At 49.4% G+C, this 22,015-nt stretch overlaps 1 protein-coding gene and 1 pseudogene across 9 annotated transcripts; one reads left to right on the top strand and one right to left on the bottom strand.

Annotated features, from left to right (window-relative positions):
• Positions 1 to 22: 22 nt before the first annotated feature.
• Positions 23 to 17,762, top strand: Il9r (interleukin 9 receptor). 9 transcript variants are annotated; one of them, XM_006514539.3, is made up of 10 exons: positions 23 to 168; positions 5,013 to 5,115; positions 10,123 to 10,233; positions 10,569 to 10,680; positions 10,769 to 10,947; positions 11,427 to 11,572; positions 11,925 to 12,132; positions 12,554 to 12,659; positions 13,457 to 13,541; positions 14,260 to 17,762. In XM_006514539.3, exons 2-10 carry the CDS (start codon positions 5,088 to 5,090, stop codon positions 14,692 to 14,694), a joined length of 1,410 nt encoding a protein of 469 aa, XP_006514602.1. In that variant the 5' UTR covers positions 23 to 168; positions 5,013 to 5,087; the 3' UTR covers positions 14,695 to 17,762. The 9 variants fall into 9 exon arrangements, with proteins under 9 accessions (XP_006514602.1, XP_017169787.1, XP_006514600.1 ...); XM_017314298.1 differs by lacking the exon at positions 23 to 168 and adding an exon at positions 4,694 to 4,849 and having other exon boundaries at positions 11,928 to 12,132; XM_006514537.2 differs by lacking the exon at positions 23 to 168 and adding an exon at positions 4,695 to 4,849.
• Positions 15,960 to 21,294, bottom strand: Gm12109 (annotated as a pseudogene).
• Positions 21,295 to 22,015: the final 721 nt, after the last annotated feature.

Here is a 22,015-nt window from a genome sequence, read left to right as displayed (position 1 = left end):
GCTGGATAGAGCAGGTCACGTTGGTGGTGCGAGCGGCGCGGGAGCTACGAGCTATTCTGTTCCCCGCTGCTGAGCTTCTCTTCGGTCTGGGCTGGTTGTCAAGGAAGGCCAGCGTTGCTATCGTTTCGCGCAAGACACCTGTCCCCGTGCACGGCATCACCCAACAAGGTGACGCTGGGAGGCGGGCGCCTCCTGCTGCCTGGGGCCTGCCGTTGCCACTCGCGTGCTGTTGCCCCAGCCAGGTCGCTTCGCAGTCACTTGAGATTATGCCATGGGCTCCATTCCAAAAAATTGCCTAAAAGGTCCACTTTAAAGTAAGGTGGAAGCCGGGCATGATGGTGCACGCCTTTAATCCCAGCGCTTGGTAGGCAGAGGCAGGCGGATCTCTGAGTTCGAGGCCAGCCTGGCCAGAGTGAGTTCCAGAACAGCCAGGGCTATACAGAGAAACCCTGTCTCAAAAATCCAACCAACCAACCAACCAAAAAACCCACCAACCCCCTCCCCGCACAAAAACCAACTCCAACTCCAACACACACACACACACAAATAGAATAAAAAGTGAAGTGAAGCTTTGGCTTGGTGGCACACACCTTTAATCTCAGCACACAGGAGGCAGAGGCAGTTGGATCTGAATCGAGAGCTAGGTCTGTATGGGAGAGCAGGGACTACAGAGGGAAGTTGTCTAAACAAAACAAATCTAGGCGGGACCTGTGGTCCTCGGAGCTGTCAAGGGCAGCCTTGCCATGCGCTGATCTCTAGTCCTCGTGTTCTTTTACACCACCAGTCCCTGTAACAACTGTTCTTATGAGGACGCTGTGTAGGCAGCACTGTGGGCTTTTTCTTTTTTCTTTGCTCCCGTCACATTCCCTGGATAGCTACTTTAATCACTTGCCTCATTTTTAAAATCCTATGTGTATGGGTCATTTTCGGCGTGTATTTCTTCTGGGCACTGAGAAACATCGTGTGAGTGCTGGGAATCAAATTTGGCCCTCTGGAAGAACAACAACCGTGTCTCTCTCTCTCTCTCTCTCTCTCTCTCTCTCTCCCTCCCTCCCTCTCTCTCTCTCTCCCTCTCCTCCCTCTCCCTCCCTCCCTCTCTCCCTCCCTCCCTCCCTCCCTCCCTCCCTCAATCATGGTTATCCTACTTAAAACTCTTATCCCCTATGCCAAGCTTGTTGTACGCACTTGGAGAAAATCCTAGCACTTGGAGAGACTGAGGCAGGAGAAAGGGTTTAAAGCCCAGGAGAGTTGCACAGCAGAGATAAAGAAGAAAGTAAGAGGAACAGGTTACATAGTGAGACCCTTTCTCAAAACAAAAATAAACAGAAAATCTACAGTATAGATTAATGTGGCCATAAGTAAGCACAATTTATTTGTCTTTGACATTTTTGTTTGAGATATCTTCTCTCAAATGAACTGTTTCAGGCAATTTTGGCTTTATCAGCTATGTCTATTAGTTTTCTGCCTTTATCAGCAGAAAAAGCAAGCCAGATCTTTCCTTTCCCATGTTTTCCTTTCTAGGCCATCACGATTTTCATGTCCTACCATTCTACCTCATACCTATATCTATATTTCTATAGCTCCATATTCCCACATGCATACACATCTGTGAACCAGAGTATCAGTTATTAAGCCTTGTAAACATAATTATATTTGCCCTTGGGGACACCAAAAGACTAAGCATTAAAGGAACTCTGGCCTATTTTGAGGGTAGGGTAGTGTGCTTGTGGTTGGGCTCAGTTAGTTATTGTAGGCAAAATTATGAATGTGTCTTCACTTGGAAATTAAGCATGGCATAAGGATGTGTGTCTGGGTGTCAAGTTTACAAGGGGTGGACTTGTATTGATTAATATTGACTGTCAACAAGACAGGGAATCGCCCATGGGACAAGCGCCTGGTGCATCTGTGAGGGGTTATTTAGATGGGTCAACCTCTAGGCATCCCTGTGATGGACTTTCTTAAATCTGATTCTTTAACTACTTGGCCATTCTGGTATATGGAATTTTCTTGATTACATTAATTGAAACGGAAAGACTCACCCTGAGTGTGGATCAAGTCTTCTCCTGGCAGCTTAGATATTAGTATAAAGCAGTCGGAGGGGAAAGGTTTTGCCTTTTGCCGGCTTGCTTTTGTGTTTTGTTGGCAAGGTTATCCACTCTGTCCTGTCAGCACTCCGGCCATCCTCCCACAATGCTGGGACTCAACTTCTTCAGCTTACAACATGGACTGAGGATAAGTGGTTCTCTAGGGATTCTCATGGCCGTTAGCACCAGAACAGAACTGCTAAGGCATCCAGCTTGGACCACTGAGCTCCTACCAGTTCTCAGGCTGTGCATACAGCCATTGTTCAAATACCCGGACGGTATTAGGCAAGCTAACCTAGTATCCTTGTAGCTTGACTTTTGGCTACTTCCTAGGTTCTTTTTTTTTTTTCTTCTTCCACCCTTTCAACCCTCTAGCACTAGGTAGGAGTGAAAAAAGGGGAGAGGAGAAAGAGTAATGGTATCATTACACTACTTCCTGCTGATTAGGGGCTTCGAGGTCCTTGGGGCAAGTTTGATCTTGGCCATCAGGATATGTAATTTCTCCTTTTCGTCTCTTCGCACATAACTACTTGATAAACCCCAACAAAACATGACCAACAGCATCCAACCACAAACCAGCCAACCAGAATTCCCTGTATCAGGGTCCTAGCATTTATAGACCTTCTGAAAAGTCCCTAGAATTCTAAATGTCACACACTCACAGAAAACATCTGCAGCTGGTGAAACCACAGCCCTGCCAAAGCATGGTCGAATCATGCTCAGCTGCTGTGGACAGCCTGAAGCAGCCCCACGCCTGGGGTTAAAATGAAAACATTACTATACTGCTTCTGTGTTTCAAAAAGCCCAAATTCTGACTACAGACCCCCCTTGAGAGTGGATCAGTTGTTCTATTGGCTCTGAGCCTTGGGAGCCCCTGGGTGATATCTGTGCATGTGCTACCTGTCTTACATAAAAATCCCAGTGTGTGTTAGGCGATGAGCAGTAGAAAAGGAAGTAAAAGAAATGGGTCTCAACGGATTGAGAGCTCAGACGGCTTCGTTCATACATACTGAGGTTTCAAGAAGCAACAAGCTAGTGATACTAATAGTAATGAGGAAAAAGAATAAGGAGCGTAGTCCTCGAAGAACGTTTACATCAAAACTCTGGAGTGCTTCACATTTTCCTCTTATCTCTCTCAATCATTTCCTTCTTTCTTATTTTCGAGACAGGGTCTTGTAGCCCGGGCTGGACACTATGTAGAGGAGAATAATATTGCATTTCTCAGCCTCCTGACTCTGGCTCCCACATGCAGGACTATAGAGTTTCTCAGTGACCCTGGCTGTCCTGGAGCTCACTCTGTAGACCAGGTTGGCCCCTGAATTCACAGAAATCTGCCTGCTCCTGCCTTCCAAACCCTGGGATTAAAGGTGTTTATCACCAATGTCCAGCCAGCTCTTTTTTTCTATATCTAATAGTCTTGTTTTTATTTTGAGAATTATGAATGACTAATATTTTTCTGCTTTTTTTTTTCTGGAGAATGATGATTTTTTGTTTCTGTATTTTTGAGTTAGGATCTCTAGCCTCGGATGGCCTGAAGCTCACTCCTGCCTCCTGAGTTCTGGGACTATAAGCATGGCCCACATCTGTTTTATGTGGCACTAGGGATTGCAGCAGGGCTTCAAGCATGCTGGGTAAGCACGCTTCCAGCCAAGCGACAGCCCCAGCCTCAGGGACAGCCTCAGACCCTTGTTTTGTTTTTTAAAGATGAGTGACCAAGGATGGTTTGGAACTTGTCATCCTCTTGCTTCAGTTCTCAGAGTACTGGGATCACAGGTGTGCGCTGCCACCTGTATGTGTATATAATGAGTATATATATATATATATATATATATATATATATACATATATATATATATATATAATTTATATGTAGTCTAGAGATCTTGTCTCAAAAATATAAAAATTACCGGTTTCCAGAGAAATAGAGCAGAATCTACAGTCTTAATAATGTTAATCATTTATAATTTTTAAGATCACCAGAAGACTTAGATGTATACATATATATGAGACAGGGTTGCACTGAGTACACAGTAGCTAGCCTCAGACTCACCAGAAGGGGGCATCAGATCCCATTACAGATGGTTGTGAGCCACCATGTGATGTGGTTGCTGGGAATTGAACTCAGAACCTCTGGAAGAGGAGTCAGTGCTCTTAACCACTGAGCCATCTCTCCAGCTCCCCCCTCTCTTTCTTTTTCTTCCCTTCCTTCCTTCCTTCCTTCCTTCCTTCCTTCCTTCCTTCCTTCCTTCCTTCTTTCCTCCCTCCCTCCCTCCCTCTCTCCCTCCCTCCTTTCTCTTCTCTTCTCTTCTCTTCTCTTCTCTTCTCTTCTCTTCTCTTCTCTTTTCTTCTCTTCTTTCTTTCTTTCTTCTTGGAGGGGGCTGCTTTGAGACAGGGTTTTTCTGTGTAACATAGCCTTGGCTGTCCTGGAACCAACTATGTAGATGAGGCTGGCCTTGAGCTCACAGAGATCTGCCTGCCCCTGCCTTCTGAGTGCTGGGACTAAAGGTGTGCACCATCATGATGCATTACTGGTTTTCCTTGACTTAGTCTCTCTTTATATTTAGCACTCAGTGACTGCCAGTGCTTTCGTCTCAGAAGAACCTCGAAGGGGAAAACCCTAGGCTAGGTCCTGCTCAAGCACTGCTCTGCTCTCCGACCTTGCCTCCTGTGCTGACCCAGTGGCATTGCCCGGGAGGATGTGCATACTCTGTCACTCAGGAGATAAATGTCTGCCATCCGTGCGTGGCAATGCTCAGTGTCACAGAGTGAGAGCTTATCCGTCCTCACCATTCTTTGGCTTGCAGCAGGTGGCGACAGGCATCTCTGAGCTCTGTGGAGGACAGTAGCTCTGTGATGTCTTGTGGTTTTTGATGTGGGTGGGCCGTGTCAGCCTGCTGAGAGACTCATCTCTCTTATCTCCTGGATCAGGTAAGGGGCTTTGCAGTGCACCCAAGGACAGTTGGCAGTAAGTCACCTCCTGGCTGGGGCTGCCTGAGACTCTCCATGGCCCTGGGAAGATGCATTGCGGAAGGTGAGTCTGTATTTAGGGCTCCCTTGACGTAAACTTGAGGAGGCAAGAGAACTGTGTCCTCGGCAATGTGGGTGACATCACCCTCCTTTGACCTTGTCTGGTGTACTGGTCTTGACTATCTCCCAGACATGGTATCTTTCCAGAGATAATCATGAAAAGAGAAATTACAATGTTTGGGGCTGGGGGTGGGGGCCGTGAGGTTGTCTTTTGGTCAGTATGTCCATCCCCCAGGCAGGAAAGGGAAGGGCACCAAGTTGGCCAGGCTGTGTTATGGAAGAAGCTTTGCTTTATCCATGGTTGAGCTTTTTATGGGGGAACAAAACCTAACCGCTTAGGCCCAGGGTTGGTAAAATCCCTCTAAACCTCCAGATCTTTTGAAAATGTCATGGTAGGAGAGGATCTGGGAGGCCATGTGTACACGTGGGATTCCAGGTTAGCTCTGTGGGGCTGGAAGGGGGGAGGGCATGTGTAGATAAGTAGAATTCTGTTTCTGGGTTACTGAGCTTCAGAGGTCTTTCTGCTGGGATCCCCCTCTATCCCCCACCTTGATCTACCTCGGACACTAATGCTCTGGGCTTACTCTTGGCCAGGGCTCGGCCTCCCAGGAGTAAATTATAACCCACGACACCCACTCTGGTGAAAAAGGTATGGATACCACCACGAGAGGCAGGGTGGTTTTGGTGGGAGGTGGGAGGGGCATTTTTATTATGGAGTTGGGCTGTGCAAGAGACTCAGTATCAGGTGCTCAGCCTGGATTACCCAGCAGGCTTAGTCAGCTTCGCCTGCAAGTGGCTGCCCCTGGGGAGGCCCCTGCTAGTGCAGGGAGCACAAGGCACAGCAGGCAGGCACTTCCTCACGGTGGCCAAGGGAGCACTGGAGCACCATTTCCTCCCACCCACCCACCCTGCAAGTGTACAGCATCAGTTCATCTGCCTGAGTCCTGTCCGCAGGCTGGGCTGCTTGTTCCGGTGCTGAGGGGCACAGAGCTGGCTGAGCCTGGATGCAGTCTTCCCATCAGGCAAGGGAGCTGGGCTGGAAGATGGGCAAGTGCTTTAGGATGGGTAAAAGGGGAGGGAGCGGCAGAGTAACAGTGCCGGGAGGAACTCCCCACCCCCACCCCCACCCCCCCACCCCCACCCCCAACCACTTCCCTGTGCTCTCAGACTCATCCTTCTTTTCTTCCCTGGTCCTCCGCCACTTCCGGATCCAGCCTCTTCTCCAGCCACAGTACCACAGACTTCTACCCCGCTAGTTGCCTCTTCTGCAGGCAGTGTGTGGGAAGGTGCTTTTGAGGGCATCTTTCTCTGCTCCTTCTGGTCTGCTACCTTGTCCTCGCCCAGTCGGTCTGCTGGCCCCATCCTTTAGGCTGTTAGCATCCAACTATATCAGCTCATCAATGTCCTCACACACCGTGCATAGCACAGGGATCCCCCTGGTTCTAGAGGAGGACCTCACAGTCTGCTGGCATTCAAAGGGAAGCTGGATCCTGTGCCCACCTCCAGCCCCATTTCCTGACACAGCTTGCATATGTCACAGGCCCCTGATACTTCTGGAGAGCAGGGCGGCTGCACTGCTGCCTCCACCTCTAGAGAGAAGCCACTGCTGGATAAGGTTGACACACAGAGCAGCCTTCTTCTGTCCTCCATTTCTGTGGGCTTTGCAAGTGGGCAGGAGAATAGGGAGTTCCCCCACCCCGGCAAGATAGGGAACAGGGCCTGGGGATATAACTCGATCGGTAGGTGCATGCGCAGCGTGCACAGGGCCTTGGGTTCAATACCCAGTGCAGGGGAAAAAGAAACGATAAGAGGAGACAGGGAGACGGTGTGGTGGTTAAGAGAACTTGATGTTCTTGAGAGACCCAGTTTCTGTTTCCAGCACGAACATAGTGGCTCGTTCCCATCTGTAGACATGCACATGGTACATAGACATACACACAAGCAAAATGTTCATACATGTAAAAGAAAATAAGTAAGCCTAGAAAAAAAAATAAAAGAAAAAAGTTATAAGAAGGATCCAGGCCAATGGCACAGATCTGCCATTTCAGCTAGCTGGGAGGTTAAGGCAGTTCAAGGCCAGCCTGGGCTACTTGGTGAGACCCTGTCTTCATTAGGTTTCTTATTGCTACGCTAAAACACTGTGACCAAAAGTAGCCCAGGGACGAAAGGGTTTATTCTGTTTACACTTCCACATCAAAGTCCATCTTCAAAGGAAGTCAAGGCAGGAGCTGATGGTGGTGGTGGTGGGGAGCATAGAGGAGCAGGCTGTTCTTGGCTTGTACCTCATGGCTTGCTCCACGGCCTGCTTTCTTTTACACCCCAGGACTACCAGCCCAGGGATGGCTGGCTCTGCCACTTCAATCACTAAACAAGAAAATGTACTACAGACTTAGCTATAGGCAAATCTTAGGGAGGTATTTTCTTGAGAAATGTTCTTCCCAAATGACTCTAGCTTGTATCAAGTTGACATAAAATTAACCAAGATAGACCCTGTCTCAAAATAAAAAGTAAAAAAGAGGACCTGGAGTGTAGCTCAGGGGTAGAGTATTACAGTACCTCCTGCATGAGTCGACACAGATACAGACACACAGACAGACAGACAGACATACAGCAGGGCTTGGCTGCGACTCCTTGTATAGTTCTTACCTCCACAACTGTGTTGTTGTTGTATTATCATTGATTTTGTTTGTGAGAGGCTGAGAGGGCTATGTTGTCAGGCCTGTTGTGAAAAGCCTTTGCTGGGCAGAGGTGGGAGCTTCACGGGAGGACTACATGCCAGGGAGCACTACACGCCAGGAACATCTATCCCAAGATGGTGGGTGTTGCTCTCTTTAGCTTCTCACATGGTTCTATGGCCTGGTGTGTCTGATTTGTGGTCAGATGTTTTTGGTCCCAGCCCAGCTTCTTCAAGGACCAGTAAGTATTCATTCAGTTGTCTCCCTCTGTCCTAGGCACCTGGCCCAAAGTCTGTCTCTCAAGGTAGGGAAGCCCCCTGTCAGTGGTCTGTCCAAACCCATGGTGGTCAACCTCCAGGGAGAAAGAGGCTTATGCTGCCCACGACTTTGGCCTCATTTGTTAGGTCAAGCCCCAGGACTCACACATTGCTTTCAGGATGTTCATAGATGTTGTGGGAGTTTGTGGGACCCCTCCCCCAAGCAGAAGAGCCAAGAAAGTTATGTGCTGGTCGAGTCTCCGGGTTCTCTGGGTTTCTGTTTTCTCATCATTAGATGGTGACCCCACCCTCCCCGAGTCACCCAGTGCGGATGGAAATGCTCTCCACCCACATGATGGCTTTATTGCATCAGATTGAATCGGGCCACTTCTAACTCTGGTGCACTTGTCTCTATCCTTGGCTAGAAAAGGGGTACACTGGGCTGGAAGTCACCCCAGTCCCCCTTTCTCACGGGTCAGCCTGATACTGCCATGAACTGGTTCCCTCCAGTGGTGGCAAAGTTATCCCTGAGGACTGCGTCAGTTCTCAGCTGGACATGGTGACAGTGCTAGTCCTCTCTCCAGTTCTGTCACTTGGGGATCCTGCTCTCATATGCTCCAGGACTGGGCTGGGATTCTCATCCCCACTTTGCCAATAATTATCCCAAGAGGAGACAGACACTGCCCAGATAGCTTAGCTTTGATGCCCTTGGTGACCCAGGTTCTATGTTCTATCCCAGAGGAAGACAAAGCCTTAACGGGTCTGTCTAGAGATACAGGAGGCAGGCTCCTGGGCCGTGGGCTGAAGTTAACACAAGTCCGAGTTGAGGTCGTGCAGTCGGGGTTTTGGGTAGGTGGGTCAGAGTGCTGTCTGCGGAGGCGGCGCTGTGGCCTCTGTACATGTGCTTCCTTCTTCTCTATCAGTGATCAGGCTTGTATAACAAGGGTGGCCCTGTTTCCTGCTCAGAGGCTATCAGTGAGCCATCTGCAGATGCAAATGACTCTTCTGACAGGGCCTCAGTAGAATCAAGTAACCAGGCACTTCCTAAGGCTTAGCTTCTGGTCTCCATCCACTTGTGGCTCCCCAGGGTTCTCAGGGCTCAGGGGCTCACTCTTTTGTGAGGCAGCTGAGAACAGTGGGTGACAGGCAGCTTTGTTATCTAGGCATCTGCTGCCTGTGTTTCCAGGACGGAACTCTGGGGTGAGCCTCTTTTAGGAGTTAACAGAGAAGAGAATGCATACCGGCTTGCCCTGTGACCCAGAGAAGAGCCCTGGCCCTCTTTGTGACTCCACTTCTGCCTTGTGAATGAACAGCCTTTCACATGACAGTTGTCAGAACCTAGGCAGAGCTGGTGTGGTGGCTCATGCCTTTAACCCCGGCATCCCAGCACTCAAGAAGCAGAGGCTGGAGGATCTCTGAGTTCGAGTCCAGCCTCTTCTACATCATGATTCCACAACAGTCAGAGATACATAGAGAGACTCTGTCTGAAACCTCCTTAATGTCCCTCCAACAACTATAACAGAAAAAAAAAAAAAGCAAGCCAGAAAGTGCAGGTTTGGCAGAGCCTAGGGTAACATGGAGGGTGGCATGAGAGTGTGGACATGCTGCTGTCAGAGCCTGGGATCATGAAGACCTGAGTGGGAGGGGACAACCAGCATGGAAGGTCCCAGCCTTTGGTTGGTTGGGCCAAGGGGCTTTTCTACCCCTCAGCTAATCAGGGAAGCTGAGAGATGTGTGCAGTCCTGTCCACAGGACACATTAAAGGTACCTGCTGGGCAGAATCGTGTGGGAAGCATACCTCCTGCAGGGTGCCCAGCAAAGGGAGCACTTCCCACAGGGGACGCCTCCCACAGCAGTGCCTAGCATGGGGGACGCCTCCCACAGGGTGCCTAGCACAGGGGACACCTCCCACAGCAGTGCCTTGCACAGGGGATGCCTCCCACAGCAGTGCCCAGCACGGGGGACACCTCCCACAGCAGTGCCCAGCACGGGGGACACCACCTCCCACAGCAGTGTCTAACATAGGGAACGCCTCCCACTGCGTGCCTTTCTCAGGCCCTACAGTTCTGTTTTTTGCAGGTTGGACCTTGGAGAGAGTGGCGGTGAAACAGGTCTCCTGGTTCCTGATCTACAGCTGGGTCTGCTCTGGAGTCTGCCGGGGAGTCTCGGTCCCAGAGCAAGGAGGAGGAGGTGAGGGCTGTGAGCCACACCCCACCTGAGGTGGCTGTATAGAGAATTAGGGGAGTCGGGGACAGGCTAACACCTGTAAAACCCCAGGGAAAAGCATTGGCCCAAACTCTGTTAGCATGTGCCTTCTAGCATCCCACGGTTTCCAACCCAGCAAAGCTCTTAGGTCTGACTGGCCTGCATATCATGTACAAAACCCAGCCACCGCCAAGCCTCTCACCCTGCCCCTGAAACCTTCCCTTGGGACTTTCTTTGGGGTCTGTCTGGTCAAATCCTCTCCACCTACCTCAGCTCTGCCTTAAGGCCCTACTGTGTGCTCCCACCATCCCCATTCTCAGGGCAGAAGGCTGGAGCATTCACCTGTCTCAGCAACAGTATTTACAGGATCGACTGCCACTGGTCGGCTCCAGAGCTGGGCCAGGAATCCAGGGCCTGGCTCCTCTTTACCAGGTGAGGGTGGAAGGCCAGGCCTACTTGGGGGAGGGCACAGGGTCTCTGTGGTGGCACCATCTGTGCCACTAACACATGGCCTTCCCAGTAACCAGGTGACTGAAATCAAACACAAATGCACCTTCTGGGACAGTATGTGTACCCTGGTGCTGCCTAAAGAGGAGGTGTTCTTACCTTTTGACAACTTCACCATCACACTTCACCGCTGCATCATGGGACAGGAACAGGTCAGCCTGGTGGACTCACAGTACCTGCCCAGGAGACACAGTGAGTGGGGCGGCCCTGATGGCAGTGACCTCGTGACTTGGTGGTGAGGTCGTGACCTTGAGCTTTTGGCTCTTCCTGAGAATCCTTGCCAAGTGAGACGCAGGACTGGAAGCAGAGTGGACCCTGGGAAGGGAGGGTGTGATGGGTGCCAGGCTCTGTGCAGGGAATGAAAAGACATAACCAACTGGGGTCGAGACTACAGTCTGAACTGCTGGAAATGCGCGTCCAGCACGGTGGGAATTACTCCGGGGAGAGAACTTTCAGTAGTGGATTGTGAAGGAAATGGAAGGCAAGATTTAGAGATTGCCTTGCTGTGGAGGCTTAAGGAAGTTACTGCCTGGCTTTCCTGTATTAGTCTTCAAATGAGGCTCCTGTCTAAGGGAGCCTTGCCCTCTTGGGAATGTTCTTGGTGCTCAGTTCTGGCCACGCAGAGGGACACAGTGGTAGCCGCAGCCTCACGTGACCCTTCTTTGTTTCAGTCAAGTTGGACCCACCCTCTGATCTGCAGAGCAATGTCAGCTCTGGGCGTTGTGTCCTGACCTGGGGTATCAATCTTGCCCTGGAGCCATTGATCACATCCCTCAGCTACGAGCTGGCCTTCAAGAGGCAGGAAGAGGCCTGGGAGGTAACATGGTGATAGCTCCCAAGGGTGTCTCTCCTGGGACTGGCTAGAGTCATTGGTGAGAACAGAGGCGGGTCAGAGCTAGACACGCATGTATGTGCCGGCTACATACAAACCTATGCTTGTGTGTATGTATGTCTATGAACATAGCACGTGGGTGCACCTATTTGTACGTGTATTTTATATGTGAGTATGTCTTTGCTTTGTGCTTAGGTGAGTGAATGTACACTGGGTGGGGTGTGTAAATGTGATGGGTGTGTGCCTGTACCCATGAATGTGTGTGAGCGGGCTTGTTGGTGCATGTGTGCCCATTCTCTAGGACCCCGAACTCAGTCAAATGCCCACAACCCTGCAGCAGGCCCGGCACAAGGACCGTATCGTTGGAGTGACCTGGCTCATCCTTGAAGCCGTCGAACTGAATCCTGGTTCCATCTACGAGGCCAGGCTGCGTGTCCAGATGACTTTGGAGAGTTATGAGGACAAGACAGAGGGGGAATATTATAAGAGCCATTGGAGTGAGTGGAGCCAGCCCGTGTCCTTTCCTTCTCCCCAGAGGAGACAGGGTAGGTGCTAGGTGGTGATTTATGGCCTGGGCTGACTTGAGTCTGCTCCTTGTGTTCTCCTGCCCCACCCCCCTTTCATCCACCTGCAGCCCCCCCCCCCCTGTTTCTGAGCTGTGTGGAGTTCAGCTCTAATGGCTACCATCAGGAACAAGTGTGCCTGGAGCTTCTGTCTGAGTTTCCCTTGTGCGAGCTGGGCTGACCCTGTTGTGATGGCCACTGGCCATATGGCAGACAGGAAGGGGGCGGGGGAGGTAAAGAGAACGGCACCCAGGGACATTAGGTATGACATGAATGCCAAAGCCCACTGTAAGCCCTTTCTGCTTTGGCTCAGAGAACTAGTGGTGACTTTTTTCCCATGTGGACTTAGGGGGACACCTTGGCCCTGAGGCTCCTCACAACCATAGACTCTCTCTGCCCACAGGCCTCCTGGTCCCACGCTGGCAATGGTCAGCCAGCATCCTTGTAGTTGTGCCCATCTTTCTTCTGCTGACTGGCTTTGTCCACCTTCTGTTCAAGCTGTCACCCAGGTAGGTAGCCAGTGCGTGTGTGTGTGCGTGCTTGCGTGTGTGAAACTGGGGAACCACAGTTCATGGCGCTGATGTGACCTCTGGGGCTGTTGGCCTCATCTGAGAGCTAAGGACACAGCTGGTTGTTTCTAGGCCCTGATCCCACTGCTGGGGATAGGTCTGTAAAAGGATGCAGGCCACGGTGTAAATGGATACATAGGGCATTAACCAGAGAGGCTACTGTCCTGGGATTTGTCCAGAGTCTGGCTTTACTTCTCTCTCTCTCTCAATCTCTCTCTCTCTCTCTCTCTCTCTCTCTCTCTCTCTCTCTCTCTCTCTATCTATGTATCTATCTATCTATCTATCTATCCATCCATCTATCCATCCATCTATCCATCCATCTATCCATCATCTATCTATGTATCTATGTATCTATGTATCTATGTATCTATCTATGTATCTATCTATGTATCTATGTATCTATGTATCTATCTATCTATCTATCTATCTATCTATCTATCTATCTATCTATCTATCTATCTATCTATCTATGATGGGTGTTACTATATTGCCCACTTTGGGCTTCAACAAGTGGCCTTCTGTGATCTTCATGCCTCAGCCTCCCCGGTAGGTAGAACAATTGGCAATGTGTTGCTGTGTCCAATAGCCCCTTGAGGACAGGTTTGAATACAGTGGGCCCATTTGCTAGGTAGAAGGGAGCTTTGGCCTTGCAGTGACCTAGGTTTTATGGAATTTGGCACTGAGAAAGGCTTCTATCAGAGTCCCTTTGGTTCAGGCTTTTCTATTTTTGGCCGCAGGCTGAAGAGAATCTTTTACCAGAACATTCCATCTCCCGAGGCGTTCTTCCATCCTCTCTACAGTGTGTACCATGGGGACTTCCAGGTGCGTGCAGGGAAACTTCAGGGAGGCGGTGTCAAGTGTGGTATTACCAGGGCAGATGCGGCTTAGAAGTCTGCCTTGTGTGTGCAGAATCTAGGCTTAGACTGGGGGCAGGAGCAAGCATGGGGGCCTTGTTCATGCTCTGAGCCTCTTACACACATAGTAGGTTTACATTTGTGCCCTAGCCTCAGAGGGTACATATTGTATCATCTATATGGGATGGTGTTATGGGTCAGCTCCCCAGGATACAGCAATGGTGGACGGTGTGAGATACAAGGCATTCTATGGAGGCTCCGAGGCCCACTGAGAGGCGGCATTCTTTGGGATGCTCAGCTCTCCTGTGGCTCCACAGGATTCAGTCTCTAGTTCCATGTGCAGCTGCATCTCTGTGTGTGTGTGTGGGGGGGGGGGGTTGCTGGCTGGCCTTGGGCAACGTTCTGTCATGGTTTTGGGTTTTCCTGGGTGTCTTGCTCATGTTGCCCTAAGCCTGTGGCCCTGGGCAGAGGAGGGCACTGGAGGGCCTGAAGAACTCTGGGCCTTTTGCTGAAGCCAGAGGTTTCACACACGGGGGTAAGGTAGAATGTTTTGGGCACAGGCTGTGGGAGTGCCTGTTGGAGCTTCCTGGAGGAAGGAGTCTGGGCTGTGCAGGGGAGAGAGCCTCTCCCAGAGTAAGTCCCCAGAATGTTCCCGAGCCTTCATCCCGCCCCCTCTTCCAATGCAGAGTTGGACAGGGGCCCGCAGAGCCGGACCACAAGCAAGACAGAATGGTGTCAGTACTTCATCAGCAGGCTCAGAGTCCAGCATCTGGGAGGCCGTCGCCACACTCACCTATAGCCCGGCATGCCCTGTGCAGTTTGCCTGCCTGAAGTGGGAGGCCACAGCCCCGGGCTTCCCAGGGCTCCCAGGCTCAGAGCATGTGCTGCCGGCAGGGTGTCTGGAGTTGGAAGGACAGCCATCTGCCTACCTGCCCCAGGAGGACTGGGCCCCACTGGGCTCTGCCAGGCCCCCTCCTCCAGACTCAGACAGCGGCAGCAGCGACTATTGCATGTTGGACTGCTGTGAGGAATGCCACCTCTCAGCCTTCCCAGGACACACCGAGAGTCCTGAGCTCACGCTAGCTCAGCCTGTGGCCCTTCCTGTGTCCAGCAGGGCCTGACACCTACCAAGGGATGTGGGCATTCTCTTCCCTCCTATCCTCGGATGGCACCAGACACAGTCTCTGCGTGTCTCTGCTAGGTGCACCATGTCTGTTTTGGGGAGATGAACGAAAGGCCCCAGGCTGACCCTGGGGTGCGTGTGGAACTCCGGAGAGGAGGCAGCTGTGCACGGATCAGAGGCAATGCGGATGGAAGCAGTAGACTGTGCCTTACCCCCCTGCTCTGCCTTTGTGGTGGGGATGCCTCCAGGGTCAGCATCTTAACATCCGCCTTCGCTTCTCTTGTCTTTCTGGCTCTGTCCCAGGCCTGAAAAAAGAATGTGACAAGCAGCCTGGTCTGTTCTTCCACCCCTAAAGGGCTGGCCTGGGCCCAGGGACACTGATGAGACAACATTGGTGAAGTGTCCCTTTTCAGTGCCTTTCCCATTAAGACCAGAAGGGACGCTTTTGACTGCAGGCTGTGGGTGGCTGGGTACGGAGGGAATGATGGAGCTTTGAGCAGGTGGGGTTGTCCATCTTTGAGCTTTTGGGGTTCCAAGATCAGCTGGAAGGAGTCTCACCGACTGATTCAAAGAAGTCTTACCCATCTGTGATATTTTCTTTCCTGGTGCCGTGATAAAACACCGTGACCAAAAATGACTTACAAAAGGAAGAGTTGGCTTGGTTTAAGGTTCCAGAGGTGTGGAGACATGGCAGCCAGCGGCACACATGGCAGTGAGGACAGGAAGCTGAGAGCTCACATCTCAACCAAAAGTTGAGTGAACTGAAAGTACTATCCCCTCCCCCACCCCAACTCCAGCAAGGCTCCACCCCCCTGAAGGTTCCATGCCTCCCTAAACAGCTCGGCCAAATAGAGACCAAGTGTTCAAATATCTGAGTCTGTGGGGGACATTTCTCATTCAAACCACTTCACTGCCCCCACTGTTCCTAGGAAAAAGCTGAAGCCAGGGCTACTGGACAGGGTTGGGAATGGCTATTTCTCAGCAGCCGGCCTGTGAAGAATGACGATGCCCCTAACTGCCTTCTGAGGTAGCCTGGAGAGAGCTGTGGGTGGGCTAGAATGTGGCTGTTATTTTCCTAGGCTTGCCCTAACAGAATACCAGAAACCGGGTGGCTAATACCGTAGATTTGTTTTCTCTCTGCTCTGAGGTCCATGGGTCTGGAATGGAGACACCAGGAAGGCCATGCTCCTGGAGGGAAGGGTTTGTTTCCAGCCCTGCTTCACATTCCCCTCTGAGTGTCCTCTTGCGTACTGAGACTAGATGCTACCCAATGACGGGGACAGGTTGTGTCTCATACTCTTGCATGTGAGCAGAGATTGTGACCTAGAAGGCCAAAACAGGCTGAGCAGTTGGCCACGTTTGTGCAGATTTGGAGCCATAAAGCACTGGCCTAACAGAAGTCCTCTTGCTCCTTGAAGGGCTCTTAAAGGGCAAGCGTGGGAACAATGCTAGTGTGAGGACTATTTCCAAGCCTGTGACACCGTGCAAGAGACGGTCGAACTACTGCGCAGGGTCCATGGAGCGCAGAGTCCATGGAGCGCAGAGAGGAACTGCATGCAGCATTGTGAGCTCAGAGCTGGTGTCCTGGGAAGGCTCACAATGCTGACCCCAGGGAAAGCATTCACTCACGGGACCGTCCATGGCATAACACCCTAGTTAGGACCAAGAGAGCCGAGTGTCCCTGCCGTCCAGTTCCCTGCCTCACCTGCTGGCAGATGGAGATTTAAAAACAGTGATCGCGTTATTTAGAATAAGTCAGCTCAGTGGAGTCAACATTTCTCAGGCAGAAGAGATTTCTAGTTTGTTAGTAAGCTAACAACAAAATAGTTAAATAGGGTTTATCTTTCATTTAAATAATTACCCTCCCTTTTTGTGTGTGTGAAGATAGGTTCAGTATATATACCTGCATAAATACTACCCTGGCTTCTACCGTTCTTTTCTTGATCCCGAGGTTTTACTGCTACACAGTATAAATCAGTCAACGTAAAACAGCACCAAGGTTTGTGTGTTGTGTAGGTGTGAATACAAGTAAAGAGTAAAATTTTACAAAAGGCAATTTAAGAATTTGGGAATCTGGGGCTTTTTACCATACTCCTGTCACACCATCCCCATGACTGTCAAGGCCCTTACGGAAAGAAGTAAGATGTAATTGATGAGACTAATTGTCAGCAAATATTTCAAAACATAGCACTAACCCTAGGCAGTGGTTACTAGGCAGTCCCCCCACCATTTGCCTGGGTGTGTAGTTAATGTCAGTTACTTAGAAACCCGAGGAAGGATGGAGAAGCTCCGGGTCTGTGGGAATTCATTCAAAATACAACAGCAACAGCTCACAAGAATGCTCGCCGGGCAGTGGCGGTGCATGCCTTTAGTCCCAGCACTTGGGAGGCAGAGGCAGGTGGATTTCTGAGTTTGAGACCAGCCTGGTCTACAGAGTGAGTTAGTTCCAGGACAGCCAGGACTACACAGAGAAACCCTGTCTCAAAAAACCAAAGACAAACAAACTAAAGATTTATTTTTATTTAATGAAAATGTACAAAGTCTGAATAAAGCATTTTGGGATCCGCCATCCGGTCTCTGCATATACAGATGACACATTCTCAGAGATGAGTCTCCTTTGGCTGTAAAGATCTGTGTGAGAATGGCATTTTCTTCCAGTGTCTAAGGGTAAGGATGAGAAGCCTCAGATGGACACAATCAGATCGTCTTGGAGGTGATTTTTCTGCATAATTTTGTCGGTGATGATTTACTTCCACATCAACGCATGGCATCTAGAAAACTTTAAGCAATAAAGATTTTTCTGGGGTGAGGGTGTGGCTCAAAGCTGGTTAAAGTATTTTAACCCAGTGTGAGAGGCCCTAGTTAGTGCCATAAGAAAACCTTCCCAGATTCTCTGTATTAGTGCTTTTCATCTCTATTACAATTATCTTAAGGTCTGAAATGTGAATAAAGGCTTTCTATATTTATACATCTTCAAATAATTATATTCTCTTATAAATAGATAACTATATCATGCTGTTCTTTTCATTGTGTGCATTTTAATAAAATTTTTTTTTTTTCCATTAAGAACTGTTCTGTGGATAGGTGTTTTGCTGGCCTGTTTATCTGTTCACAATGTGTGTGCAGTGCCCTTGGAGGCCAGAAGAGGGCATCAGATCTCCCAGGACTGGAATTACAGACGCTATGTGGGTGATGGGAATCGAACCCTGATCCTCTGGAAGAGCAACCAGTGCTCTTAACTAATGAATCGTCTCTCCAGACCCACGTAGGCCTTTTACAGTCAGTATATCTATAAGAATTCCTTCCAAAGTGAACTCTAATATCAAAAAGGCTTATATTTTCATTAAAGGTGTTGCCGTGTTCCTCACATCTGTAGGGGTTTTCTCCAGTATAAACACTGTGCTGTTCTATAAAACTTGAACACTGGTTAAGGGTTAGCCACACCTAACATTTGTAGGGTTTACTAAGGACTGAAAGCTGGCTAAAGGATTTTCGTATTCTTTTGTTTGTTTTTGAGACAAAGTTGCTCTGTGTAGCCATGGCTGTCCCCGGAAGTCCTTCTGTAGACCAGGGCCTTGAACTCCGAGATCCACCTGCCTCTGTCTCTCCAGTGCTGAGAGTAAAGGTGAACACCACCACTGCCTGGCTGCAGATGCACCCATGCAAACGTCTGCCAATGGGGTATCAGATGCTCACTGGTGCTCTAGAGATGGGGTCTCTAGTCTTCTACTCTATGTGCAGTCTATTAGTTGCAGCTCCTTATAGCCTGGAATGAATCATTTCATTCACTTGCTGTGAGATTCTTTTGGGAAAAGTGCTTTCTACTGACTGTGCATGGTCTGTTCACAGCATGTCATGTCATATTTCATTGGAGGTTCCTATATTTTTGGAATGTGTCTTCATTCCTAAATTTGTTAAAATTTCTACATTTCTTAAAATTTGTGAAAATTTCAACCACTTTTTTTGTTTGTTTGGTTGGTTGGTTGGTTTTTTGAGACAGGGTTTCTCTGTATAGCCCTGGCTGTCCTGGAACTCACTTTGTAGACCAGGCTGGCCTTGAACTCAGAAATCCGCCTGCCTCTGCCTCCCAAGTGCTGGGATTAAAGGTGTGCGCCACCACCGCCCGGCCTCAACCGCTTTTTGTTGTTGTTAAATTTCTGGCTCCTTTTCCCGCTTCCTTCTGGAATTAATATAATTAAACAAATTTTTATTGATGCTTTGAAATTGTCATATATTCAGACAATGTATTTAGATCATATCAACTTCCTGCTACCCACCTCTAATGTTCCAGGGAACGCACAACCCATCTCTCTCCAAACTTTATAACTCTACTTTGCATTTATTATGACTGTGTCCCTGAGTCCATTTAGTGCTGACTGTATGTATGCAAATGTGTGGCCACCCCCTGGGGCTTGGGGCTCTCAGTAGCAAGGTCCACAGAGAACAAGGACTTCTCCCCATTGCAACAGTATCCACCGCCAGTAACTCCTCCATTTGGATTGAAGCCTTCTCCATTCTTACTGTCTTCCTCCGTCCCTCCCTCCCTCCCTCCCTCCCTCCCTCCCTTCCTTCCCTCCTCTCTCTCTCTCTCTCTCTCTCTTTCTTTCTTTCTTTCTTTCTTTCTTTCTTTCTTTCTTTCTTTCTTTCTTTCCTTGCTCTCTCTCTCCCCCTCTCTTCCTCCCTCCCCTCTCTCTTTCTCTCTCCCTCCTCTTTCTTTCTTTCTTTCTTTCTTTCTTTCTTTCTTTCTTTCTTTCTTTCTTTCTTTCTTTCTTCCTTCCTTCCTTCCTTCCTTCCTTCCTTCCTTCCTTCCTTCCTTCCTTCCTTTCTCTCTTTCTTCCTTTCTTTCACATACTTAAATCACTTTATTTATTTATTTATTTACTTTTTTTTTAAATAAAAATATTTTTGTGGTAGCCACAGCTGGAGCCTGGGTCCTCTGAACAGAGACTCTGGTGTGGGTTTTCACTAGATGATCAGTGAATTCCTGATAAGGAGACTTGGTGAACACAGTCTCTTTCCAGAGGTCAGGGTTCAGGTAGCTGTAGGTCTTGGAGGTGGCATCAAATGTGGTCTTGGCAAAGTTGCTCAGGGTGGCAGAGCAGCCTTGGCTGAAGTGTAGCAGTCATCTATACCAGCCATCACCAGGAGCTTCTTGGGCTCAGGAGCAGAGACTGGAAAATCATGCCAGTGCCTCTGGGGGCAGGGATGAGACACACCAGCACAGAGCCACATCGGCCTGTCACCTTGCATGGAACAGTGTGGGGCTTGCCAATCTTGTTCCCCCAGTAGCATCTCCGCATAGGGACGATGGAAAGCTTGGCCAAGATGATGACCCCTCGGATGACAGCGGCAACCTCCTTGGAGCACTTAACACCAAGACCAACGTGACCACTGTAGTCCCCAATAACGACGAATGCCTTGAACCTGGTCCACTGGCCAGCTTGAGTCTGCTTCTGCACTGGCATGATTTTCAGAACCTCATCCTTTAGGGATGCACCCAGGAAGAAGTCAATGATCTCAGACTCCTTAATGGGCAGGGAGAACAGGTAGATTTCCTCCAAGGACTTGATCTCATGTCCTTAACCAGGCGGCCCAGCTTGGTGACAGAGGTCCACTGAAGGAAGACACCAGCCAAAGGGCTGCCTCTCTGTGCAGGGAGCAAGTAGCCCACCCGGCCAGCCGCCCAGACCTACCTCCTCGTCTTCAGCTTTACCTCCACGATCCCCGCGGCCTTGATCACGACCGCAACCCTGAAGACCCTGGCTGTCTCTCTCAGGAACCTCTCACTTATAGAATATGTCTCGTATCACTATTGTACACCTCCACTCACAGCAGCTTTGGTTGCCTGCACAAAACCCACTCAGGATCGAGGCAGTCACAATTCCAGCAGGGATTTCTCTGGGAAAACACCAAATGGCAGGTGAGGCCGGTGTAGCGGGAGGGCCAGGGGTTGAGAAATAAAGAGGACAGGAAAGTTTGGGATCAGGAGATCCTGCACAAGCCGGTGTTCCCACAAGCAAGTTTATTAAGAAGCACAGCATCTTATATACGTTTTACGGGGCTGATTCTGCAGCATGCAGGGTCCAACACTGGGTAAGAGCATGGCTGTCTTTTCCCTACCTGCAGCCTGCATCCAGCAGGGAGGGTTTCCTGCTAAGTTTGAGACTGATTTTTCTGTGTCATGTAAAAAAAAAAAAAAAAAAAAAAAAAAGCCCGATGTTTGCCATTGTGCACCCCAGAACAACGGCAATAGCCGATAGCGTGTGAGTTGATTCTTGTACCTCTGGGGTCTCCCTGCCCAAGGGCTGCTAGGGAGGTATCCTGTGCCCAACTTAGATTTTCCCTCAATAATGAATGTTTTCTAGGGTCACGATGGTCCATCCAGGCAGGGTACCTCTGTTCAAACTCATTTTTAATATTAAAAATTAAAAGAAATAACTTACAAGTGTGTAGATTTCGACATTGGTTCTTGTACTCCATAGTACAAGGGAGTCCAAGCTTTGCCTGCCTGACCCTTAGCCCTCCATTGTCCCATCCCCCAACACTCTCCCCGTGAAAACCTTTAACCCTGAGTATCCCATCCCCAACAGACCTTCATGTCCCGGTTCTCCCACCTCCCCTAATTACATCTTTTTACGTGAGCTTCAAGATTATAGGTTTTCATACAGACTTTTCAAAAAGTAGGGAGTGCTCCGTGAATCTGCACGGGAGACAAGCGGATCTCCGCATCATTTCAGCTTTAGTACATATGCTGCTGAGGTGAGTAGACAGGGAGGCCCACACTTGGACAGATGTCCACTTGCTGATATTGGATTGAGACTTATACTCTGTCGGGTTCCCGTCTCTTACTCTGCTTTGACGCTTCAAGTCACCTATGTTGATAGCTACTGATCTTGAATTTCTCAATTTAGTTTTGGATCTAGGCAGCAGCAGTTATTTTTGGATCTTTGTAACATTTATTTCTTATTAACAGCACAGGTTTTGTGATTTTGTTTAGGTATGTGATCTATGTATTTTAAATTTTTTATGCATCTGAGAGTGGTTATCTTGAATTTTTGCCAAGTAACACATAACCTAATGTGCTTGAAAAAAAATTGGAGACATTTATGAAATCCAATAAAAACTTCATTTTAGGGGGTAAGCAATCTCTAAAAATCAAGTTACGGGGTTGGAGAGGCAGCTTAGCAGTTAAAAGAACTTGCTATTCTTGCAGAGGACCCTGGTTTGGTTCTCAGCACCCACATAGCAGCTCACAACTGTCCACAACTCAGGAACAAGCTCTGATCTCTTCTGATCTCTGTGGGCAAAGGGCGCTGCAT

The sequence above is a fragment of the Mus musculus genome, chromosome 11 (assembly GCF_000001635.26).
Source record: "Mus musculus strain C57BL/6J chromosome 11, GRCm38.p6 C57BL/6J".
NCBI lineage: Eukaryota > Metazoa > Chordata > Mammalia > Rodentia > Muridae > Mus > Mus musculus.
This window is presented reverse-complemented; position numbering and strand designations above follow the sequence as displayed.